This window comes from Macaca nemestrina, chromosome 1 (genome assembly GCF_043159975.1).
Source record: "Macaca nemestrina isolate mMacNem1 chromosome 1, mMacNem.hap1, whole genome shotgun sequence".
NCBI lineage: Eukaryota > Metazoa > Chordata > Mammalia > Primates > Cercopithecidae > Macaca > Macaca nemestrina.
Window position 1 is genome coordinate 220,678,513 of NC_092125.1, and position 24,458 is coordinate 220,702,970.

A 24,458-nucleotide genomic window follows, 5' to 3' on the forward strand; every position below is an offset into this window, starting at 1 on the left:
TGGGCAGATCATTGGAGGTCAGGAGTTTGAGACCAGCCTGGCCAACATGGTGAAACCCCGACTCTACTAAAAATACAAAACTTAGCCAGGTGTGGTGGTGGGTGCCTGTAATCCCAGCTACTCAGGAGGCTGAGGCAGGAGAACCCCTTGAACCCGGGAGGCAGAGGTTGCAGTGAGCCAAGACTGCACCACTGCACTCCAGCCTGGGCGACAGAGTGAGACCCTGTCTCAAAATAAATAAACAAATAATGTTCACTGCATTGGGTTGAATTGGCTGGGCCAAGTTCAGGGATACAGTTCTCTTGCCCAGTGGACCTGGTCACTACTGCTAAAAATAACTACTGCTATTATTGTTACTACAGTTAATAATGTAACATTTCAATAATAATAAAACCAGTTTTTTATGGAAGGCTTACTGCATACCAGGCACTTTGCTAAGGGCTTTTCATTCACTAAGCTATGCAATCCTCTCAACAAACCCATGACAGAGGTATTATTATTATTAACCCATTTCGCAGATGCGTGAATTGAAACACAAAGGAATGAAGTAGCCACTGAAGGCATAGCTCCAGACACTGTGCAACTAACCACTACGCTATGTTCATTTCAATTCCCCGAAATGTCTCGATGGGGCTGGAAAGGGCTGTTTGCAGGGAGTGGGACACTGTGCACCTAACCACTATGCTATGTTCATTTCAATTCCCCGAAATGTCTCGATGGGGCTGGAAAGGGCTGTTTGTGGGGAGTGGGACACTGTGCACCTAACCACTATGCTATGTTCATTTCAATTCCTTGAAATGTCTCCATGGGACTGGAAAGGGTTGTTTGTGGGGAGTGGGATGTCTTCAAGAGAGGGCGTGTCCCTTCCCAGAGGACGCCTGCTTATGCCACGGACTGGCCTGTCTGCCTGTGCCCATGAGCCAGGGCAGGGGGAAGAAAAGGAAGCAGAGGCGGGGCCCGCTATGGAGTGGCTGCATTCCCTTGGCCTGGCGTAGCCAGCAAGTGTGGGTCTCCCCTGGGTCACGTGGGATCCATTAAAGAAGCCATCTTGCCAGTCCCCCACCGAGAGAGCAGCCCTCTGGGGAGGTCACAGCCGCAGGAGCTGGGGGCTGGACCTGAGGTGGAGGGGAGCTCTCATACAAGGGAGATGGGCCAGGAGGGGCAATCTCCACATACCCCACTCCCAGGACCCCAGGAGAGAGCCCAGGTCAGAAATCCTGCCCACAGAGGGCCCTGAGGCTGCCGGTCTTTGCCAAAGGAGCAGCAACAGCCGAGAGAAGGATCACAATGGTGGCCAGACAGGTGAGAGGCTATTCCATCCCTGGGCCTCTCGCTGAACCTCTGGGGTGGGAAAGACGCGGGGTGAAGACAGGATGTGCAAAGGAAGCCTCCCTATAGACTAGGCAGTGCGGCACTTTTCTGCACTTAAAAGTGAACAGAAACCTCTTGGCTTTGTGTGAGCCACAGTAAAGGGGGTGCTGCAGAGACTGGTGAAAGGCAGTGCTGGCCAGAAATCACACTTCTCCGTGTTCATTCTTCCTGCATTCAGACCGTCCGGGAGACGGGTGATGAAGCCTTGAATTCGGAATGGGCAAGAGCAGGCAAAGCAGCCAAGGCCGTGGGTCCTTCAAGAAGGTCAATCTTTTCTCTGAACAAAACCCACACGCACACACAGTTTTGCATGAAGGAGGCACGGTCCACTTAAAAGTCCAGGATCCGTCCAGGGAATCAGGAGACCAGAGTGTTGATACCAGTTCTGCCACACGCTCCTTCATGTCAGTTTCCGTCTCTGTAAAATGAGGGCTTTGACCTGCACACCTTCCTGAGCTAAAAGACTTGGCTGTGGCATTTTGATAAATCTGGAACTGTGTTAAACAGTGCTATGGACTGAACTGTGTCCCCCTAAAACCCTGATGCTGAAGCCCTAACCCCGCCATGTGATGGTATTTGGAGGTGGGGCCTTTGGGAAGTGATTAGGGTTAGATGAGATCATGAAGCAGGGCTCATGATGAGGTGAGTGGACTTCTAAGAAGAGACACCAGAGAGCTTGCTCTCCCCCAGGATCCTGCCACGTGAGGACACCGCAATAAGGTGGACGTCTGCAAGCCAGGAAGCAGGCCCTCATCAGAACCTGGCTATAGTGGCACCCTGACCTGGTACTTCCAGCCTCAAGAACCATCAGGAAATAAATTTCTGTTCAATATTTAAGCCACGCAGTCAGTGGTATTTTGTGATGGCAGCCTGAGCTAACTAAGGCAAACAGTATAAAGAAGATTTTTTTTTAATTATTTTAAAAATAATAAAAGTAGCACATGCTTGATGTAAGTACCAATTTATAAAATGGAAAAAAAAAGCTACCTAAGATTTTAAGGAGCAAGTTTCAGTCACTTAGACATGAAACTGCTCAGTTTGGAGCCTTCGTTGTTGGTGAGCAGAGACCATAAGATGCAGGGCCAAACGACGTTAGGTCTCTCTTCATTTGATTGCTTAGCTTGGGAAACTGTATGCGTTTTTAAAGAAGGAAAAAGAAGGCCACCACCTAGGACAGTGCCTGGCCCTGGGGCAGAGCCTAAATTCATAAGGCTTGGCAAATGCTATGTACATTTCATCTTCGTCATGGCCAAGCCTGCAGTGGCCAACAGAAATGGCCCAGTCTGTTTCGGAAGGAAGCCAGCCCAGTTGCACCTGGCTCTCCCTCCGGCTGCAGAGAACACCTGCTCGGGGGTAGAAGCAATTCCCCGGTGCCCATCAACACAGAAGGTTCACGCAGCAGCCTTGGCCACAAAGAGGATGCTGGACACAAATGGTTCCCAGAGTTGGAATTGCTCATCCTGGTATGGTCTCTCATTTTCCAGAAGACTCTAGCCACGTCCTATGTCTCTTCTCTTGGGGCCTCAATTTTTCCATCTATAAAATGGGAGGTTCATCTCCCAGGGCCTCCGAGTTCTGTACTATCTTAGAGACCATTTCAACATTGTTCCGTAAGACTCCAGCTCAGGGTCTAGTCTCCAGGTTCCCCTGTCAGGGAGCAGCTGGCCCCAGAGAGACAGGTTCAGTTCTAGCAGCAGACAACAGACTCTCTGGGGAAGAGTGGATTTTATTTTTGCTCCCTCCCCAAACCCCAGGGAATAAAGCCAAGCCGGAAACTCCAACTGCTTTAGAAAGAGAGAAGTAAACAGCCAGGCGCGGTGGTTCACACCTGTAATCCCAACACTTTGGGAGGCAGAGGCGGGCAGATCACGAGGTCAGGAGATCAAGACCATCCTGGCCAACATGGTGAAACCCTGTCTCTACTAAAATACAAAAAAAAAAAAAAAAAAAATTAGCTGGGCGTAGTTGCGGGCACTTGTAGTTCCAGCTACTCAGGAGGCTGAGGCAGGGGAATCTCTTGAACCTGAGAGGTGGAGGTTGCAGTGAGCCAAGATCATGCCACTGCGCTCCAGCCTGGCAACAGAGCGAGACTCCATCTCAAAAAAAAAAAGGAAAGAGAGAAGTGAGGTCTTGGGGAGGGAGGGCAGGGAGAAGGAAGAAAGAGCCTTCTCTTTCTGGCATAACACAAAAGACCTCAGAGTTTCAGAATTCAGCCCATCCTTGCCTTGAACTACACTCATTCCAAACGACCCTGGCTTGTTTTAACCCCTGCCTTGTGTTAAGCAGGGCATCCCCAAACCTAAGTGTGTCCCAGAACCCAGGGGGTCATCTGCTAGTGCACGTTCCCTGGTCACACCCACCAGGATGGGCCCGTGCCAACAATACCCACCCACAAATACAAGCAGGGCTGTGAGGGGTGGTGGCCAGTCCCCTCTCCCATTAACCCTGTATTCAGCATCTGTGCTGTGCCAACCACTTCCATGCTGGGTATCTCACCGGGCTGATGTGACTTCCCACAGAGATGTGAACTCGGGATTTTTTTTTTTTTTTTTTTTTTTTTTTTTTGAGATGAAGTCTCGCTCTGTCACCCAGGCTGGAGTCCAGTGGTGTAATCTCAGCTCACTGCAAGCTCCACCTCCCGGGTTCAAGCCATTCTCCTGCCTCAGCCTCCCACGTAGCTGGGACTACAGGCGCCCGCCACCACGCCTGGCTAATTTTTTTGTATTTTTAGTAGAGACAGGGGTTTCACTGTGTTAGCCAGGATGGTCTCCATCTCCTGGCCTTGTGATCTGCCCTCCTCGGCCTCCCAAAGTGCCGAGATTACAGGCGTGAGCCACCGCGCCTGGCCGAATGCAGGATTTTTTAATGGGGTTTGGCCCTATTCATACTATAGTCCAGTAAATGGGATTTGAGCCTTTTGGGCCATTTTGTACATTTGGAACTGGACTCTGAGATCTGTATTTATAACAGCATCTTAGATCTTCTGATGTGTGAGGTCCTCTGATCACACTTTGAGATGCTGGCCTTGGGGACACAATGAATGCGGTTGTGTGGTGTCACCAACAGGGAAGGCCAAGCCTGCTCATCGGTCACCAGCAGAACCCAGGTACTCCACAAATGAAAAGTCTGGTTTCCACGCTGTTATCCAACAGAAATCTTAGAGTGATTCCATGCTTTTACTATCAGAAAACCTAGGAAGAGACTGTTTTGGTCCAAAATAAATCTGAGTTTTCTATTTCATGGATTAGGACAGATTACATATCCCTTATCCGAAATGCTTGAGACCCAACATTTTTTGGATTTTGGATTTTTTTTGGATTTTGGAATATTTGCATACACAGTTACTGGTTCAGCATCCCTAATCCAAAAATCTGAAATCTGAAATGCTCAATGAGCATTTCCTTTGAGTGTCATGTCCTTACTCCAGTTTCAGATTTTGGGGCATTCCAGAGTTTGGATTTTTGGATTAGGGTTACTCAGCCTGTATTTTTTTTACTTTCAATTACACTGTGAGAATAGGAACTCTGCCATCTTTTCTGGTCTTAAGGCCTCTGAGGCAATTGAGAACTGAGTATAATTAGTATTTTTATCATTATTACTCCAGTAATGACTTACCTAGTGCTTACTATGTGGCTGACACTCTTCTAGGTGCTTTGCACATTTGACACTTGTAATTCTCACAAACACCCTATAAAGTAGGTACTATTGTAGTGCCCACTGTACAAATGTGGAAACTGAGGCTCAGAAAGACTAAGTAATTTGCTTGAAGTTCACAGCCAGGAAGTAGCAGAGCTGGGATATGAAACAGGTGGTCCAGAGTCGGCACTCAGCCACGTGCCCTCCTGGAGGGAGACCCTGCACCGTGCCTGGTACACACAAGCAATCACGCCCACCCCTTTCTCTCCTCCCCTCCCCACCCAAGACCCAAGCCCACATCCCCTCGACACCCAGACCCACCCACACAGTGCCAGAAGCTGTTCCGTCCTGCCTCGTACCTGTCAGGGAGCAGGCAGAGTGTCTACTCTTTGAAGAATGGTCCCTGGAACTGGGCTGCAGCCGGGGCTTTGACCTTCCTACACTGCCTGGTGATGTACGGGGCTGCTGGTGGAGAGCATCGGGATGCCAAGCGGAGGCTGTAGCTGTGTAGGAAGAGGAACAACACACATTGTCATCAGGAGCCCAGCCCAGTGCCCTAGACATTGCTGGGGGGCTTCCTTAGTGCTGGTCACCACTTCCCAGGCCTGGGCAGGACTGCACTTCCTGGATGCCTTGAGGCCAGGTGCCTGGCGTCAGCTAACAGGACATGAGCTTAAACCACCAATGTGTCCTTCTCCATGTCCGATCCACCAATTCTCTCCCCTCGGAGGCGACTGCAGAAGCACGGGCAAGAGGAGTGCCCATTGGGCTGGTTCTGAGACACCATGATGGGCAGCGCCGTCTGGTGACCCCCAGTGGATATGCAGGTGAGCCAGAATGATTCCGATTGCATCAGAACAACAGCTTTGCCCTTCTCTGGTTCTATTTCCCCAGGTGCCTCCCTGTTCTCCCCTCCTGCCAGGCCCCAACACCCATAAGGCAGAAAGCATCTGGGGAGGTTACTGTTATCAAAGTACAAACACACCTGCACATGGGCTGGGTTGTGGGGGATGGAGGCAGGTCCCCTCCCTGCCCTTAACCCCACCCTCCACATCTATCCTGTGCCAAGCACTTCCATGCTGAGTATCTCACGGTGGTGACGTGGCTTCCCAAAGAGGTGAATCTAGGATTTTGGGGGGGCATGGTTTTGCCCTATTTGTACAAAAAAAGCTCCCCCGCCCCACCCCAGTAAATGGGATCTGATTTTTTTCAGAAGGGCCTTTAAAAAATTGATTCACACCATTATTCCTCTCCTTTCCTCACTCAGCTAACTCGTCCTTCTCTTCCATATCCCAGCTGGGATGTTACCTCCTCCAGGAAGCTTTCCTTCTTTAACTCCTGGGTGGGGTGTTCCTCCAACAGGCCCCTTACGTGTCCAGAATAAGGTGTCTGCCTTTCTCATAAGCTCTAAGATCCCAAGGTCAGGATCTTTGTCTCGTTCATTGTTGCATCCCCAGCTTGGCACAATAAAAATAAACATCCGGCCAGGTGCAGTGGCTCATGCCTGTAATCCCAGCACTTTGGGAGGCTGAGGTGGGTGGATCACCTGAGGTCAGGAGTTCAAGACCAGCCTGGCCAACATGGTGAAACCCTGTCTCTACTAAAAATACAAAAATTAGCCAGGCGTGGTGGTGGATGCCTGTAATCACAGCTACTTGGGAAGCAGAGACAGGAGAATCGCTTGAACCCAGGAGGCAGAGGCTGCAGTGAGCTGAAATTGTTCCATTGTACTCCAGCCTGGGCGACAGAGCAAGACTCCATATCAAATAAATAAATAAACAAACAAACATCCACGGAGTAAGAGTGATACATACAGGCTCACTGCGTGTCCAGAACTGTGCTAGGCATTTTCCACAGACAAACAATCTAACTCTTCACACAACCTACCCAGGTGGATACTGTTATTATCCTTCATTTACAGATGAGGAAACTGAGGCACAGAGAGCCTGTCACCTGTCTGCCTCTCTAGATGGAAGAATGGAAAGTGAGGGGGGCCTCCGGACAAGGCGGCCCAGGTCAGAGGAGGCGGGAGGCCAGGCAGGTAGGAAAGCAGGAGGGACAAACACGCCCGGAACCCCACCTGCTCTGGTTGTTTGCAGAGCCAGCTCTGCCTGAGGGAACAGGAGATGGGAATGGAGTCCAGCTCAAAGCTGGCACATGGCAGAGTTCACATCAGTGACTCTCAATCAGGGCACACACTTGGTAATGTCTGGAGACACTGTTGGCTTTCACACCTGAGAGAAGGGTGCTGCTACTGGCATCTGGAGGGTAAGGCCAGGGGTGCTGCTAAACCTCCTACAGTGACCAGGACAGGCCCCCGCAACAAAGATTTAACCAGCCCCAAATGCTGATAGTGCCAACGTTGGCAAGGGAGCCCTCAATCAATATTAAAATATGCAAATGTATCAACAGACGAGCAAATGTAGAAGGTGCCGGAGAAAAGCCTTAGACAAGACGAAGAGACCTGCTGTGACAGGGGAGACGAGTGAGCCTCCCCCAAGGGCCTGGCTCTCCGTCAAGGTCAGGGCTGCCCCTGTTTGAATTCCTCCCCCGTGCTGTGCAGCCAAGGCCCACGGTCAGCTCAGTCTACTCGCCTGTGCAGGAGTTAAGGAAGAAACGGAGGCCCCACGCTTCATGCAACTGTGCTCCGGACGGGCCACCAAGGCCCATGAGGGGGCCTGAGGTGGGGGCTGTCTCTGCAGCTAGGGGCCACCCCCACCCCCATTCTAGCTGGCTGGTGCCCCAGGAGACCCAACCTGCGAGGAGACAGCCAGCTGGGAGGCTGCTGGAGACATGGACTCCTATGTCCTGTTGGGGAATAAGAAACAGAGCTGGCAAAGAGCAGGTCCCCTCCCTACGACGTCACCCTTCCTAGGGAAATGTCTACAGTGGTGTAGCAAGACCAGCAGAAGCTTTGGAGGCAGACATGCCCTGCATCATCAGCACCCAGCTTCTCCTTCTCTCTGTTATTAAATATCCAAAAGCCAATCACACAAAAATAACACCCCGACCTCCCAGGCCTCTCTAGCCAGCCAGTGCGTCTCCGCTCCCTTTGGCTCCTGGGGATGCAGCAACCACAGCGTCTCCACCAGGGGGCGCGCCTCCTCCCCCGGCTCATGGCGTCCACCTGGGTGGAGGCAGTGGGTCCGGGACAGAACCCCTGAAGGCAGAGGCCCCTCTGCCACCCCTCATCCACTGCCTGGCCTAATGGAGGACCACACCAGCCAACATGAACATGGCCTCCATGACTCCTAAGGACTTTCTCAGCTTTCTCTCTGAACCCTCCCAGCAGCCCAGGAAATAGGAAGAACAAGTGCTTTTATACCCCTTTCACGGATGAGAAAACTGAGGCTCAAACGGATATGGAGACTTTCCCAGGGGAGCAGAGCGCAGGCCTTTCAGCTCCCGGGGCCACAATTTTGAGGAAACACCAGGTCACCAATTGGGTGTTTCCTGTTAGGACGGGGACAGGACGTCCTGGGGGATTGTCCTTCCTGATCAAGAAGCACTTCACTGTCAAAGAACTCATGAGAGCACAGCGCCCCAAGCCCGGAGATGTTAAATACCGAGGACCAAAGCTCCGGAGTTGGGTGCTTCTCCAGGGCACAGGAGCAGTTAGCGCAGAGCCTCATGATTCTTGGTTACCACCCACTAGCTGTGTGACCTCAGCGAGTCGTGGACTTGTCTGAGCTCCAGGTTGATCTTCTGCAAAGCAGGAAGACCAATTTGGGGTTACAGTAATGATTAACTTTGGAGAAAGGTCTCCGTGCAGGGCACCCTGGCCCTCCAGTATCAGCACAGTGTCGTGACTGTGGCAGTTGCGGGTGGTGGACACAAATGGAGAAGTCATCATCCCAGGAGGATGCAGTATGGCCGCCTGGGGGTGGCCTCCGATCCTCATTCTCATTGACTATATGGCTCAGGGTAAGCCACTCCCTGTCTCTTGGCCTTGGAGCCTCAGTTTCCCCCTCTGTAAAATGGAGACAGTCCCTGCCAGTCTGCCAACAGAGAGCAGGGCTGGAAGCATTTTGGTGACCAGGATTGGGAGCATTTTGCTTTCTGGGAAGAATCTGGCACGTGTGAGATGCTCCTACTGGGTATGACCCCAGGAAGCATCGGAGCAGGAGGTGAGCCAAGGTCCTGACCGGTCCTTAAAGACTGAATGTCAAGTAAGACCTCTGTGTCAATGCTTTAGTCAGACTTTTGGCTCAAACTCCTGTGCAGGGCTCCACACTGGCACATCCACTGCCTGCCCGGCCCCTCCACTTGGATGTCTAATGAGTGTCTCACTTTAACACGGCAAAGTGGCACATCCTAGGGTCCCACCTTGCTCCCGCCCCTACTAGGCTCCAGCCACACTGGACGCTTGTCACTATTCTCAGGAAATGGCAATGCCAAAGGTGTTGTTGTTACAACTAAAGCCCAGTAGCCCTTTTCTTCCTCTTCTATTCATTTTGCTGCTTCGGATTGGCCATAGACCTAGAAACCACACTCATGTGAAGCAGGTGCAGTGTCAGGGCAGTGTGCTGTGATCATGGGGCTGTGAGACCCCCGCTGTGCCCACCCCCAAGCTGATCCATCTCCGGGTTCCTTAACTCTGCCTCCAAGTCCACACACCTCTCTCCACTCCCACTGCCAGCACCCAGCTCAACCTGTGGCATCAACGCCTTCCACGGAGACTGTGGCAATTGCCACTGCATTGTCCCCACTTTGATGCTGCCTCCCCCCCCACCAATCCATTCGCCACTAAGCAACAAGAGAAGCTTTTATAAGGACCATTGGACATGACCACGACACTGGACCACGTCACTGCCCAGTGCAAAAGTGGCCCAAGCCGTCCCACACTATTAGAGTGCTGTGCGCCTGCCCGCCACCCTCCCGGTCCCCTCACGCACTCTGCGTTTGCCCTGTGCACTTGTCTCTCAGCCAGGCCAAGCTCTTCTTACCTGGTTGCTCCCCGCTTGACTTTGCCCTGCCCTGCCCTCCTCTGCCCGCAGCTCCCTCCCTCCCACCTTTTGGGTCTCAGCTTAAGTGTCTTCTGAAAGAAGACTTCTTTGACCTCCCCATGTTAGCGGCCACGCCAGCCCTGTTCTTATAGCCTCTGGAGTTTCCTTTCTGTCTGCCTTATGTCCTTCTGTGACTTTCTGGGCCTTTCGCTCACAGCTCTTCCCACAGCAATCACCTTGCCTGTCGAGTTGCTGACTCCTTCACCACTAAAAGAGGATGTCTCTGAGGGCAGGGACTGAGTCTTGCTGACAGTGGAATCTCCTATGTCGCCAGGCACGGGACCTGGCACAGGAAATGTTGGGTGGGTGGGTAGAGGCAGCCATGAGGGATGCCCCTGGTTTGCAAGTGGAGGAAACATGGTCTCAGGACCACACACCCTCCTCTGGCCCGGCCCCTGCCCAGGGACAGCAGAGCCCAGAGTCTCCAGCACAAGGACAGCCTGTGCGCTCCCAGCACTGCCTCCAGTTACAAGGGGATGCCCCGTCAGCCAGCAGGGGGCGAGCACAATGTCACAGGATGCTTCCTGTAGGTTATGGTGATGGCATCGTCGCTGTGCAAGTAAGTGTTCACAAGTCAGTGCCTGGCTTATCCAGAGGCCCGTGAACCTTCACAATCCCGAGAACAGCCTAGAACGTTGTGGAAAGTCTGAGTCGTCCACAACCAGTGCCCACTGATCTGTAAACTCTTTTTTTTTTTCTTTTGAAATGGAGTCTCACTCTGTCACTCAGGCTGGAATGCAGTGGAGCTTTCTTGGTTCACTGCAATCTCCGCCTCCCAGATTCAAGCGATTCTCCCGCCTCAGCCTCCTGAGTACCTGGGACTACAGGCACCCGCCACCACGCCCGGATAATTTTTGTATTTTTAGTAGAGACAGGGTTTCACCATGTTGGCCAGGTTGGTCTCAACTCCTGACAGCAGGTGATCCACCCACCTCAGCCTCCCAAAGTGCTGGGATTATAAGCATGAGCTACCACGCCCGGCCCCTGATCTGTAAACTCTGACAGAAGCTCACTGCAGGCAGGCACTAAGATTCACACCTGGGCCTGCAGCCTGTCCCTAAGGAGCAAAGTCACACAGAACTCAAGCTTTTGGCCGGGCGCAGTGGCTCATGCCTATAATCCCAGCACTTTGGGAGGCTGAGGTGGGCGGATCACAAGGTCAGGAGATCGAGACCATCCTGGCTAACAGGGTGAAACCCCGTCTCTACTAAAAATACAAAAAATTAGCGGGGCGTGGTGGCAGGCGCCTGTAGTCCCAGCTACTCCGGAGGCTGAGGAAGGAGAATGGCATGAACCCAGGAGGCGGAGCTTGCAGTGAGCCAAGAAAGCGCCACTGCACTCCAACCTGGGCAACAGAGGGAGACTCCATCTCAAAAAAAAAAAAAAAAGAAGAGCCCAAGCTTTCATGTTCAGTGCATGCTGCTCTTACTGTACACACAATCCAAACGAATATGGCCGATGGCTTCCAAGTCCACGGCCAATCAGAAGCAGCAAAATGAATAGAAGAGGAAGAAAAGAGCCGTTAGATTGAAGCAAATACAGAGTCTGTAGCAGACAGCAGTCATTTCCCTGGAAGCGGGAAAGGAGGGCAAGTTCAAGGGCAGGGAAAAACGATGTGCTAGACCATGTATGTGCCGTGATGCTCTGGGTCCATGCACGCTTAATTTTGTCCTTGGGGAACCTGAGAGGTCAACAGACTTGAGAGAGGTTAACTAATGTTACAGATGGAACGTTTGTGTCCCCTGCACCCCATTCAGGTGCTGAAGCCCTAACCCCCCAGTGTGATCGTATTTAGAGGTGGGACCTTCGGGAAGTGACTGGGTTTAATGAGGCATGAGGATGGGACATTCATGACGCAATTAGTGCATGTGCCTTGTAAGAAGATGCGTGTGCCCGAGAAAGGTCATGAGAGGACACAGACAGAAGGTGGCAGTCTGTGAACCAGGAAGAGAGCCCCGACCAGAACCAAAGCATGCGACACCCTAATCTTGAACTTCCAGTCTCCAGAACTGTGAAAAAAATTAATTTCTGTCATTTAAGCCACCTAGTCCATGGTATTTTGTTATGGCAGCCCAAATTTTGTTAAGACAACTTGCCTAGAGTCATGCTTGGTAAGATTAGGGTCTGAACACGGGGTCTGGACCACAGCCTGTCATCTCTGCACACGACTCCCTCCCTAGGGGATGCATCCATGGCTTTGGCGTCCATGGCCAGCCTCACACAGATGACCCACCGGCGCCCACGCCCAGCCCACATCTGGCCTTTGAACTCCATTCATGCGCTGACATGACATCTCTTGGACATCTAGAAGGCCCCTTAAATCAGGTCCTGAATTATGACCCTGCCTCACACCTGCCACCCCACCCTGCTCTGTTCTTGGTGAATAGCACTGCATTTGTGTCCTGAAAGCCAGAGACCTGGGAGTCAACATGGTCCCTCTGTCACCCTCTCCTGCTACACATCACCTGCCACTGGCTCCATCTAGTCCGCCTTCCTTCCTCTTCTACCACTATCGGGGACCACCTCTAGCCTGGAGTCCTGCAAGGCGCCTTCCTCACTGGACTTCTCCCTTCCACACGGCTCCCCTCCCATCTGTTCCACAGAAGCGCGACCATCTTCCCAAAAGGCAAAATGGACCACAACACGCCCCTGCTGCAACCTATCAAAACCCCATGATTCCCAGGACACAGTCCAAGTTCCTTAATACATCAAGTCCAGCCTGCACTGCCCTGCCAGCCCATCTCTCCCCTTCCGTTCTTGTTACTCCAGCTAATCTGGGTAGAACCCATTTCCCGGTGGCCTCTAGTCCTGGTTCCTCACTAGATTCACCCAGAGAGGCCTGGGCTGCATGCCAGGCCATGACATCAGGACCTCTGGGGCAGGATTGGGCTATGGTATTTTTAAGCTCTTTAGTGATTCCAACATGCAGCTGGGTTGAGAATCACTGCTCTAGAAATGCTTCTGGGCTGCCCTCTTGAGGCAACATGGCCCTGGTCAGGTTCCCACGGCACCTGCCCCCTCGTGGGCAGTTTCTCAGGCATCTGTGACTGTCTGATCAATGCAGGTATCCCCAGGGGACCGTAAGGTCTCTGATGGCAGAGCCTGGCTGAGTTTTGCTCATCATTGTATTCTTAGTACCTAATTGTGAGTGAGTGAATAATAGACCCTCAATATGTAAGGAAAGAAGAAATGAGCGATTCAAGACTCCGTGATATTCCCACTGCACAGCTGTTCTCAGACACCAGGAAATCTGCACCCATTCAGTGCAGGGGAGGGAAAATGGACTTACTATGCTCCCAAAGATGTTCCTCCATAAAATCCTGGCAAAATGAATGAGATACGTAGTCCTAAATCCCAGACATCAAGAAAGGGTTGAAGAAGTTCAGCATCAAGTTTTTTGTTTTTTGGTTTTTTTTTTTGGAGAAGGAGTCTCGCTCTGTTGCCAGGCTGGAGTGCAGTGGCACGATCTCCGCTCACTGCAAGCTCTGCCTCCTGGGTTCACGCCATTCTCTTGCCTCAACCTCCTGAGTAGCTGGGACTACAGGCACCTGCCACACGCCCGGCTAATTTTTTGTATTTTTAGTAGAGACGGGGTTTCACCATGTTAGCCAGGATGGTCTTGATCTCCTGACCTCGTGATCCGCCTGCCTCGGCCTCCCAAAGTGTTGGGATTACACATGAGCTACCACGTCAGGCCCAGCATCAACTGTTTTTAGAAAGCAGGGCGGTGTAGCATTACCTTGGTAAGATTTTCAAACACAGTGGTTGAACATTTTAAACATAGTGGCAGGGTTGGGAGGAACCTGCTGTGTGCCCCACACAGACTTTGCCCAGAAGTGTCTTGCCCCTGGCAAAGTGCTCCACTGCCTACCCTAGGAGAGAAATTTCTGGACATTTTACTTAGAACAAAAACTAATGGAATTTGAAAGCACAAGGGGATGTCATATGCCATCCAATCTGTACAGTCGGGGAAGGATTGGGCAGAGGACAGATCTCAGACACCTGGGCCACTCCTGGCTCATAGGAAGGCTCAGAAATGGTGCTTCAGAGCATCGTCTCCTGTGGATCCTAATTTCTTACTTGTCAGAATCCCATGCTAGTCTGAAGACAAAGCAAGGGCATTGTCTATACAATAGAACGTATAATAGAACATGTCTAGAAATAGAACATCTGTTCTATTCCTGGCCTCAAGGGCACATTCATTCTTTCAATCAGTCATTCAGATTTCCAGTGGCCCATTCTTGCATCAGGGACTCAGCACAGGCTGTTCCTGGAACGCTCTTCCCCCAGGTGGTCTTGTGGCTCACACCCGGGCCCCCTTTCAAGTTTCTGTTCAAATGTCTCCTTCCCAGTGAGCCTCACTTAGCCACTCTGAAATCGCAAATCCCCCTGACACTCCCCATCTCGACTCTGTTTTACTTTCTCAGTTGTGCTTATCCCCATCAACAGACCTGCGTTTACTGGTTATTGTTCACTGTCTGTCTAGCAGGCTCCATGAGGGGGTGCACCGGAGGCTGGTTTGTCACGGAGGCACCCCGAGTACCCCGGCCGCTGGCTGGCACACAGTAGGCGGTCATCCACTATTTGTCGGGTGAGCGGTGTGTCTATTCTGTGCCAGGTGCTTTGCCAGTGCAAGTTTTGGTGAATAAAACAAGTCAAGTTCTCTACATATAGCGTAGTTTTACGTGTCACTTAGCGTAGCCTAGAGAGGAAACATACTCATTTCAGAAGGAGTTTGATCCCCGTATGAGGCCGAGACTCAGGCCTCCTGGCTCCCAAATGAGCACGTTTTTATTCAGCCTCCAGTGGTTTTGGATAAGGGAGAAATCCAGACACACTGAAGTATACAAGAGAAACTGAAGAAACAGAGGTGAAGGTGAGAGTGGAGCAGAAGACAGGGAAAGGTGACATGGGAAACGGCAGCGCATGGGCTATGACCTGGGGTGGGGGGGATCAATCCGTCTGGATACCTGGGCCTTGTGCGTTCCAGGAAGTGGGGACAGGAAGTGCAAAGGCCCTGAGGTGAGACCCACCAGGAATGCCAGAGGTGATGTGGGCAGAGGGGAGGGTCTCATAGGCCTTCAAGTGAGGTGGCAGCCAGCCTGTCCTTCTGGGCAGAGGAATGTCAGGACCCAAAAGTGGCTGCTGTGCTGGGCACAGACCGTGGTTGACAGGGAAGGAACTGGGGATGCCAGCAAGGAGGTGGCTGCCACCACCCAGGGAGTGGACCTGGACCTCAGGGCAGCTGAGGAGGCCGAGCTGGGAGAAGCTGTGGATTCCGGGTGCATTTGGGGATGTGGGGATGGAGGAAGAGGTTTGAGTCTAGCTGGTAGCTGGACTCCAAGGAGGACCGTTTCCATTCAGCCCCCACAGGGAGGACAGCAGGGGAGGGAGGCTTCATGGAGAGAGAGTTTCATTTTGGAAAGATTAAATTTAAATCTAGACGCTCAAGGGAGATGTCAGGTGGGCGGCTGATTGGAGACTCTAATGAGAGTGGAAACCTGGGATTGGTCAGCATCCGGGTGGTATTTAACACGTGTGACTGGATGAGATCACCAAGGGAGTGCGGAGACGGAGCGAGGGGACAGAGGCAGGATGAGGGGGAGCAGCCAGTAATGCGCGGAGATCAGGAAAGGGTGGTGTCCAGGTGGAGAGTATTTCAAGGAAGAGGAGGATTAACAGCGTCCACCGCCGCAGATGGGCCAAGGGAGATGGGACTGGAAACCAACCACGGCATTGAGCATGGGGGCTGCTGGTAACCTTGGTTTGATGGCTCCTGAAGAAGAGCCAAATCCCTGAAAGTGCGTTCGAGAGAGAAGGGGAGGAGAGACACTAGAGGCAGGAACCCAGAGGATGCTTCAAGAAGGATGGAGGGAAAGGAATTTGGGAAGGAAGGAGCTGTCGGCTTTCGGAGGACATGGGCGCTCCAGGGCTCCAGGGTCCCCACCTGGCCACGGTGCTCTTCCAAGCTCCCTGCCAGACTTCCGCGGGCATCCTGGGTTGGGACTCCTGCCTGCCCTGGTCCCTCCTTGCACCTTTTTCTTGCAGTCTTCAGGAGGGATCTCCTGGGACAACCATGTAGAAAGCTGGTTAGGCCACATCGCTGGCCACAGAAGTCTTACACAACTCTCTCTAAATTCTCAGAGTGCAATTCATTTGAAGTCAGTGTCTGATGTTCTCTGCACTTTTGCTGAAGGTAGGGGAGAGGGAGCGGGTGGGGAGATGGTGCAAAGGTAAGACAAGCCTGTGATCATGCTGATTCTCCCTGGAGGCTGGGTGAGGGCCCACAGGTGGGAGCTGTGGGAGCCACCGGCCCTCAACCACTTCCAGAACAGTCGACATCCACTATAGGACCCACCTTCCCCAAGTGGGAAGGCCCACGTGCTCCAGGGGGGCCCCGCCCATTCAAATGAAGCCCCCAGCCTGGGGGAGCGACTGAGAAGACAGAGAAGAAAGAAGCAGGGCAGGAACCCAAAGGGGGATGGGGTGGGGATTCTAGAACCCAGAGCTGGAATCCTAGCTCCATGACTGACTTGCTGTGTGGCCACTGGAAAACGCCTCTACCCCGCTGAGCCGTAGGAGTCTTGCCTGTAAAGTGAGGATGTCAAGCAAGAGGAAAAAAAAAAAAAAACAAAAAATAACATAATCGCATCATCCACTGAGCACTTTCTATGCACCAGGAGCTATTTTGGGTAGCTTCTGGGAGCTCCTCAAATTCCCAGCAGTCCTGTAAGCCTGTGATGGTCCCGGTTTACAGAGGAGGGTGCTGAGGCTCAGAGAAATAAAGAAGCTGGACACTCAAATTCCCTCGGCCAATTAGAGAAGCAGCCAAGATTTGAATCCAGGACCATTAGATACCAAAGCCCATGCCCCACTCCCTGACACAGTCCCCGTAGCAGTGAGGATTGAAGAATTGTTTCCAATATCCCAAAGCCAGGTGGGGGTGAGCCTTTGCCCACAGAGCAGCTGCACTGACCACCCACGACTCTGGCAGTCTGTTTCGGGCTGGACCCACCTTCGCTCAGAGGGCACCGGAACAGAGAACCTCAACCTCGGGTGCTCGCTGTAGTCCCCGGGGATACTAAACCGATCTGATGCCTGCTTTCTATCCCAACAAGTTCTGATTTCATTGGTTTCAGATACAGCCCAGGCATCGGGAATGTTAAAAGGTGCCTTTGCAGGCCACTGGTCTAGATCCCTGTACTCACAGTGTGGTCCCCAGACCAGCGGCATCATTTTCCCCCGGGAGCTTGTCGGTAATGCAGCCTCTCAGCTCCCACCCACTCCGAGTCAGAATCTGCAGTTTAAGAAGATCCCTGGGAGAGGCATCCGCATGCGGGCACCACAGGATCACGGGGCTGGGGAACTCCTTCGGCGGAGTCTCGAGTGTGGGCAGCCTGCTAGGCTGCAGTGGGCAGCAGGGGCCCGTTCTGAACCCTGGTGAGGAGCTGCTGCTTGGTGAAGTTCTGTAGACAAAGTCTCCAAATGAGGGGGTCGAAGGGGAGAGAATGAAAGTAGGCCTTGGGAGGCAGTGGTAAAAGTGTGACACCACGGGCCCAACGAGTCGCTGGGGTGCCTTCAGGTGAGACAGAGCCCTTGAGTACCACCGGTGGGGATGGTGGGGACACCAGAGCTGACCGTGAGGAATTAGTACACGCCTGCCCGTGCGCTGTCTTCATGTCATCCTCCCTTTAGCCCCAGGAGATGGGCTGTTATACCCTTTTTATGGCGGAGGGGACGGCAACACAGAGAGGTTAAGTAACTCGTGTACTTAAGAAGTGTGAATAGAAGGACAAAGGGAAGATTCATACCCAGATCTGATTCCAGGGCTGGAGTCAGCCTCAGCAGACACATTTTTCTTCCTTCTCATCAGCCCACCGCTGAGCCCCCAATGTGGCCTCCACGCTCCCAAAAGATCGATCACGCCCCTGCTTTGTGGAGCTTCTAAGCCAGGTTCTGAGGTCTTCATGAATTCCCCAAACCTGTTTGGGTTGAACTCTAAATACCCAGCATGTGACAAGCTCGTAACACCTGACCCAGCTGACAGGGAGGCTGGCCCGCCCTGGCCTGAGGTGACCTCGGCCCGGGAAACCTGCCAGCAGGGAAAGCCCGGCTGTGGCTGCCTCCTTTGCTGCCAAGACCCAAGAAGTGCAGGGGACCCCAGAGGCCGCAGGGAGCAGCCCTTCCCTTCCAGACGAGGAAACCGAGGAGAGCGAGCAAGGCACTTGCTCACAGTCACACGCCAGGTTGTTCCTTGGGAGCGGTGAGGGGACAGGACTAGGCTCACTGCTTATTTGGGGACATTGATGATGGGAAGAAGGGTAGTTGAAGCCCCTGAGGACTTGCTGAGGGCACTCAGATCTCTGTAACTGGCTCTACCTGCCTGGCTCCCCCACTGGACTGGGAGCGCCAGGAGAGCATGGTTGGAGTCTATTCACTTCTCACCCATTGAACCTGCACACGGGGCCTAGTACAGGTAGGTGCTCAGAGAACGTTTGCTGAGCAAACGGATGGCAAAGCCAGGCTCCTGGTGTGGTTCAACCCTGAAATGTGCCGTCCATGCTGCTCAAAAACCAAACCCTCCCAGCATGGCTTCCCATAAGGTTTCTCTCATTGCCAAGCTCCTGCCCAAACCCTGGGCAGGACAAGTTCTCCCATTTTTATGACAGTTCTGTGAACCTAACCCTACAGCCCTCAGGCCTCCCCAGCCCACCTTCCCCACTCCATTCAGCACAGGGGTTCGAGTCTGGAGAATGTCACCTCAGCTGGAAACACCGTCACTGCCTGTGACATGACCAGCCCGGGTGAGAGAAGCCCAGCAGGGTGGAGGAGCGGCTCCTCCAGCTTCACAGTTTCCTCCCTCGTCTGCCTTCACACCTCCCATCACACGCTCCCCTGCAGCCACCTGGTTCTAGGCTGCCCCAAATCCTGTCCCTTCTTTCCTCTCCAGTGGAGCTGAAACAGATTGCTTTCTTCAAAAGGCAGCTTCTAAGAGTAGGAGCGAAGCCAAAAAGAAAACACGAACGCAAAGTGTGTGAGGACTGATGAACATAGAAAAAGCAGATTCCCAAATGGGGAAGCAAGAGATGATGGTCCCTTATGAGACCCAGCAGAAGAGCCCTTTTTAGACGGTAAGATTCTGTAATGACACTAAGACTTCGTCACTGTCACCACTCCGTCTTTTAAAGATGATCTAGGTCAAAGAAGTCAAAAGGATTACATAAACCCCAAGGATGAAGAAAAGAAGAGCTCACCCTGTGTGTGGTTTGGAGTTGCTGGGGCTGAGAGTCTCAGAAGCCTCATGTGGCATCTGCCCTGGACCGAGAATTTCTAGAACATGATGATGATGCCCGCACCGGACCCGGAGCCGGTCCAGGGATGCTAACAATGAGAGGCAGCTGCCCCCTGCGGTGCTCTCTGCTCCTGCCTCGATGCTCAAGAAGCCTGTGGGAGCTGGGGGTTCTTGGCTCCCCAAGAGGTCAAAACCAGTTTGTCTCGGGGCGCCCTGGTGTGCCTGGCTGGCAGGGCGTCCCAGATGCAGGGCTGGCACTGTCACGGGAAAGCCACACTCACTTGGTGCCTGAACGGGTGTTGGTCAACATGGGGATGCTGCTGCCCGAAGGGCAAGGGCACCGTGGGCTGTGGGGCTGGAGGTCTCATCCTCAGAATGTGCCCAGGGTGCAGGGTTGAATAGTAAAGTCGGCTCTCGTGCCTTCTCCCTTTCTGTTCGTGATCCCCAAAGTCCTCAAACAGGCTGGAAGGTGGCCAGGACAGGACAACTCAATCTCCCTTACACCTGAGGAGCCTACGGGGGCCTGCAGGTGTCAGATGACTCTGATCCCGGCCGTCTGGCCCCACCCTGGACTGCTCAGACCTTCCCAGGATCCTGCACTCCACTCAGGTTGAGAACTGCTCCAACAGACACCCAGCCCAGCCAGGCACTATTTGGGGAGACCACGCGGAACGATAGCCAGGTGGCGCATGTGGAATGAAAAGTCTCCCAATGTTTCTTACACGTTACCAGCATTTCCCAAAACCAGGTTCAGTGGAACTGGTTCCCACAGACGCTGTATGTGTCCTCATAATCATTTGCATAATTGCAGCTAACATTTCCTGCTTACTGTGTGCCAAGAACTGTGCCAAGTGTTTGATACGGAATAATGACTTTAATCTTCCCAAGAACCTTATGAGACAGGCACTACTGCATTTTACAGATGAGGAACTAAGGCACAGAGAAGTTAGGCCACTTGCCCAAGAACACACAGCCGGCAGGCGGCAGAACTGGGATGGAAGCCCGAGCCATTTACCTCCAGAGCACAGGCTTGTGAAACCACACGGGCGTGTCTCTGCAGAATTTCTGGGCCTTTCATGTGCTGACAGGCAGTGTAAATTCCTAAGAGGAGACATGTTGTCATCTACCCCAAACTTACTTCCCGTAGTTATCTGATAGGCACTGACCGCTCACTCTGCCAGTTACTGTGGGTTACAGTGCTGAGTCAAGCAAACACACGCTCTGAACGCACAAGGGGAATTCTGCAAGGGATGGTTTTGTCAAAGCCTATCCCTACTCAGTTCCAGGAGAGTGGCTTTCCACACACAAGGGCCCTGGCCTGAACCGTCCCCTTGCCCCCTCCATAGGATGTCACTTCAGCCCCCGCTCACGTCGATGCCCGTGCCTGCAGTGCCCTCCCCAGCATGGCCTCCTCTCCAGCCCCAGGGGGCCACTACGGGAACACTAGGCACATGGAGCCTTTTGACCTATCTGGTTTGACCTGGTGCTCCTGGAGAGGCAGAGACCATGAGGTAAGTCTGACAGTCCTAACTCCGCCACCAGCAGCCTGAGCGGGTCACCTGCCCCCTCAGTACAGTTTCCTTTATGAAATGAGCCTAACGCCAACTTTGTACGGCTGGGGAAGCATTCCCAACTCTGCCTGCGTGGTGCCTGGAACAGAGCAGGAGCTCAATGGACCTCAATCCAGAGAGGCTCTTCCAAGAGGAGACTCCTCCAACCCTCCTTCAGAGAGAGCTGGCCCAGCAGACCAAAGCAGGGAATCAGTAAATCAGCATGGGTACATTCCTCAAGCGTTTCTTAATTAGAAATAGAGGGATGTGTGTGTGTTCACCAACCTTTTTGATGGAGAAAAACACACAAACATGCTGCCTGACCACATTTTAAATTCATGACCCCAAAACTCCGGTGGGCTCCCAGCGCATATGCCTCCTGGCAGCCCTTGTCTGTTCCCTGGTGCCGTTCCCTTGATTACCCACATGGCTGCTGTTCACCGTCTCCCCTCTTCCTCCACATCTCCCCATCCTCACTCACCTCCAACGATTTCGCTCCCTATGGCACACACTGATGGTGGAACAAGACTCCCACAGTTTGTGCCCTGCCTCCCTTCCCAGCTGCCTTCTTCCTTGTAAGGTGGGATGCCGTCTCCTGAGCCCCACTCCTCCCGTGGGTGCCAGGCCCCATCCTCTTTCAGGCAATCAAGGCACTCCCCATTTCCACTCCAGAAGTCTCTAGTCCCGCATCCATGTTTTATTTCTCTCCCTAGCATTTATCATCTGACATGCTATTTACTTGCTTTCCTGTCTCCACCAACTATAACATAAATTACATGGAGTAGGACATTGTGTCAGTTTTGTTCACTGCTATATCCCCTGGTACCTAGAACAGTGCCAGGCATGTAACAGCAGGTGTAGGCCCCACATTTATGAATGAATGAATGAATGAATGGCCAAGATCTGCACTAACTTTCTGGACTAAATCACACCCACATTACATCATCTGTAACTTCCAGTTTTTGTTAAAAGTGAGGAGAGAACCTAAAACACTTATAAAGGGAATCTGAGTACAAAATCTTCCTATGCCTTTATGATCTCTGTCCTGGTCCCTGCACATTTTTAATTTTCTCACCCATACCTAGTTGGACTGCAATTTTTAAGTGAATTCCTATGAGCCTTTCTAAGCATTCAACTTGTTTTTCATAAAGAGCTCTATGCTATTCATCGGCTTGTATAATATTTAATTCGATTGTGCAAGTGTGATAATAAATACAAGTGGCATAAACAGGTTTGGGAACCAATGCAACTGACCTTTGGCATGCATTTCACTTGGCTGCTGGGAATGGAAGCACATGGACTCTCTCCATGAGCGGTAGTCAGGATTTCCAGAGGCAATGAAGAGCATGCATTAATATGGTGGGTTGGTCAAACTAAAGTCAGTTGGGCTTCAACTGTATGTTTTATCCACAGTTGGCGTTCCAACAAAAGTTTAGAAGGATTTCTCGTCCCATTCCATTCTCCAAGGCCCTGTGCTTTGCAAAATGTTCTTTTTTTTTTTTTAATAGATGGAATTTCGCTCTTGTTGCCCAGGCTGGAGTGCAATGGTATGATCTCAGCTCACTGCAACCTCCGCCTCCCGGGTTCAAAGACAGGATTATCCTGTCTCAATCTCCTGAGTAGCTGGGATTACCGATGCCCGCCACTACACCCAGCTAATTTTTGGTGTTTTTAGTAGAGACGGAGTTTCACCATGTTGGCCAGGCTGGTCTCGAACTCCTGACCTCAGGTGATCCGCCTGCCTTGGCCTCCCAAAGTGATAGGATTACAGGCATGAGCCACCGCGCCACCCTTACAATTCTTAATTCTCTGTTCTTCCTTAGGCAAGGGTGAACATGCTGGACTTAGTGACTAAGTAAGTGGAGGAGACCTCTGTGTTTGCTTGGAGTGTTTGTGACTCATGAGGGTGAAGGAGAAATGTCCAAGGCAAGCGATACTGTGTTGCAGATCCGGTTTTTGGAACAGCTTTGTTAACACAGCCCATTCAAATGCATATGGCTCCATGAAACCCGTCAGTGTTTAAACCCTAAGAAGATGATTCATTATTTTGAGCAAAAGTCAGAAAATGTGCAAGGAAAGTCATCCATGGCTATGTATTTTGGGAGGCTCTACTAGGGAAGGATCTCCCCATTCCCATCCCTTAGGAGGTCAAGTGTCAGGAGATGGAAATTCAAGCTTGGTACCACAGAAAGGGTCACCCTATCTTCCGGTCCAAAAACAGGGATAAAAGAACCTAGAAATCTGAAGGAACAGTTGAATAGTTTACCCCCATGAAGTTCAGGATGTTCAGTTATCGTCAAACATAGCCTGTGAGGACTCGTATCGTTGGTGTGTGTACCAGTGTAGACTGGGAGGGGAGACTGTAATTCCACCAGTACCTTTGAATTAATAAACTGTGCTGTCCTGGGTTTCTAGCACAGTTTTATGCTGGTCTCTATGGGTTACTGATTGGCTTTCATCATGCATTTTTAACCTTAAGGACTATGCCCAGAGGCAGTAACACTAATTTTAATTAGCTATCACCAGCCATTTTTTTCGGCTTGATTTTAATGGATCATTTACCCATGGACGGGACATTCTCTGTTCAATCACCAGCAGTTAGTTGCCCCAACATTCACATTTTAAACCAAGAGGTCACAAGTTAGGGTCACATAAGTAGGTCACTGAAGCGGAGCGGTAGCTTTGGCTCTATTATCCTTGAGGATTTTTCTTCTTCTTCCACAAATACTGAGTTCCTACCACATGCTCAGGGCTATGGTGGGTGGAGGTGAACACACACACGCAGGGCGCTGTGTTGGCAAACCCCCAATTCTCTCTTACCTACGACACTCAGAAACGTCCCCAGCTCCTGAGCTGCCCCTGACGCATCTATTACGGGGTTGTTATAAGAATTAAGGAAAAACATAATTGAAAGTGTTCTGAGAGTTGAAACGCGCTGTAAGTATATCAGAGATGGTAAACAAGCAAAGGAAAAGAATTTAAAATTAAAATCAGAAGAAATTCAGTGATAAGGGATACCATGCCATTAAAAATTTAAAAATTTTTTAAAAAAGAAAAACTTTAAAAGCCCTCAGAAGTCCGGGAAAGACTCATTTGACAAGCTGATAAAAACGAAGATTTCAAAGTCTCACCCCCAGAGATTATGGTTTAGTAGGTCTGAAAGTTTTAATCCCCCAGGTGATTTTTTAATGTAGGTGGTCCACTGAGCAAACATCCTGGGCAGATAATCCAAACTAGTGCTCCATCACACACCCAGGAACACAGGCAGGAAACAGCACTTAGAGCTGTAATTAACAATGCAAACCAAACCACAAAATGCTCTTACCTCGCCATGTGCCACACACAACTCAGAACAACACCTTAATAAAACACCTGCTGTTAGCTGGCACTCACAGGCTGTGTCTGTAATTTAAAAAAATACTTTCAAAGGATATAAACCTATCATTAATTACAGGGTTGAAATAACCTGGCACGGCATATATTTCAACTACAATATCTGACACCAGTTCATTGAGGCCTATCAAATGGTTGGCTCCTACATGAAGTTTGTAAAGTTAACACAGATTTGTTTTCACTAAACTCACTTGTAAAATTCAATCACAG

At 51.5% G+C, this 24,458-nt stretch overlaps 1 protein-coding gene across 5 annotated transcripts in view; it reads right to left on the reverse strand.

Annotated features, from left to right (window-relative positions):
- LOC105473203 (PR/SET domain 2) overlaps positions 1–24,458 on the reverse strand; it is a 128,944-nt gene that overhangs the window by 3,057 nt on the left and 101,429 nt on the right. For all 5 annotated transcript variants that reach the window (XM_071100430.1, XM_071100416.1, XM_011726858.3 and 2 more), the window contains one exon: positions 5,367–5,510. In XM_071100430.1, coding sequence (XP_070956531.1) covers positions 5,367–5,510 — 144 coding nt within the window. The remainder of the gene's footprint in view (positions 1–5,366; positions 5,511–24,458) is intronic.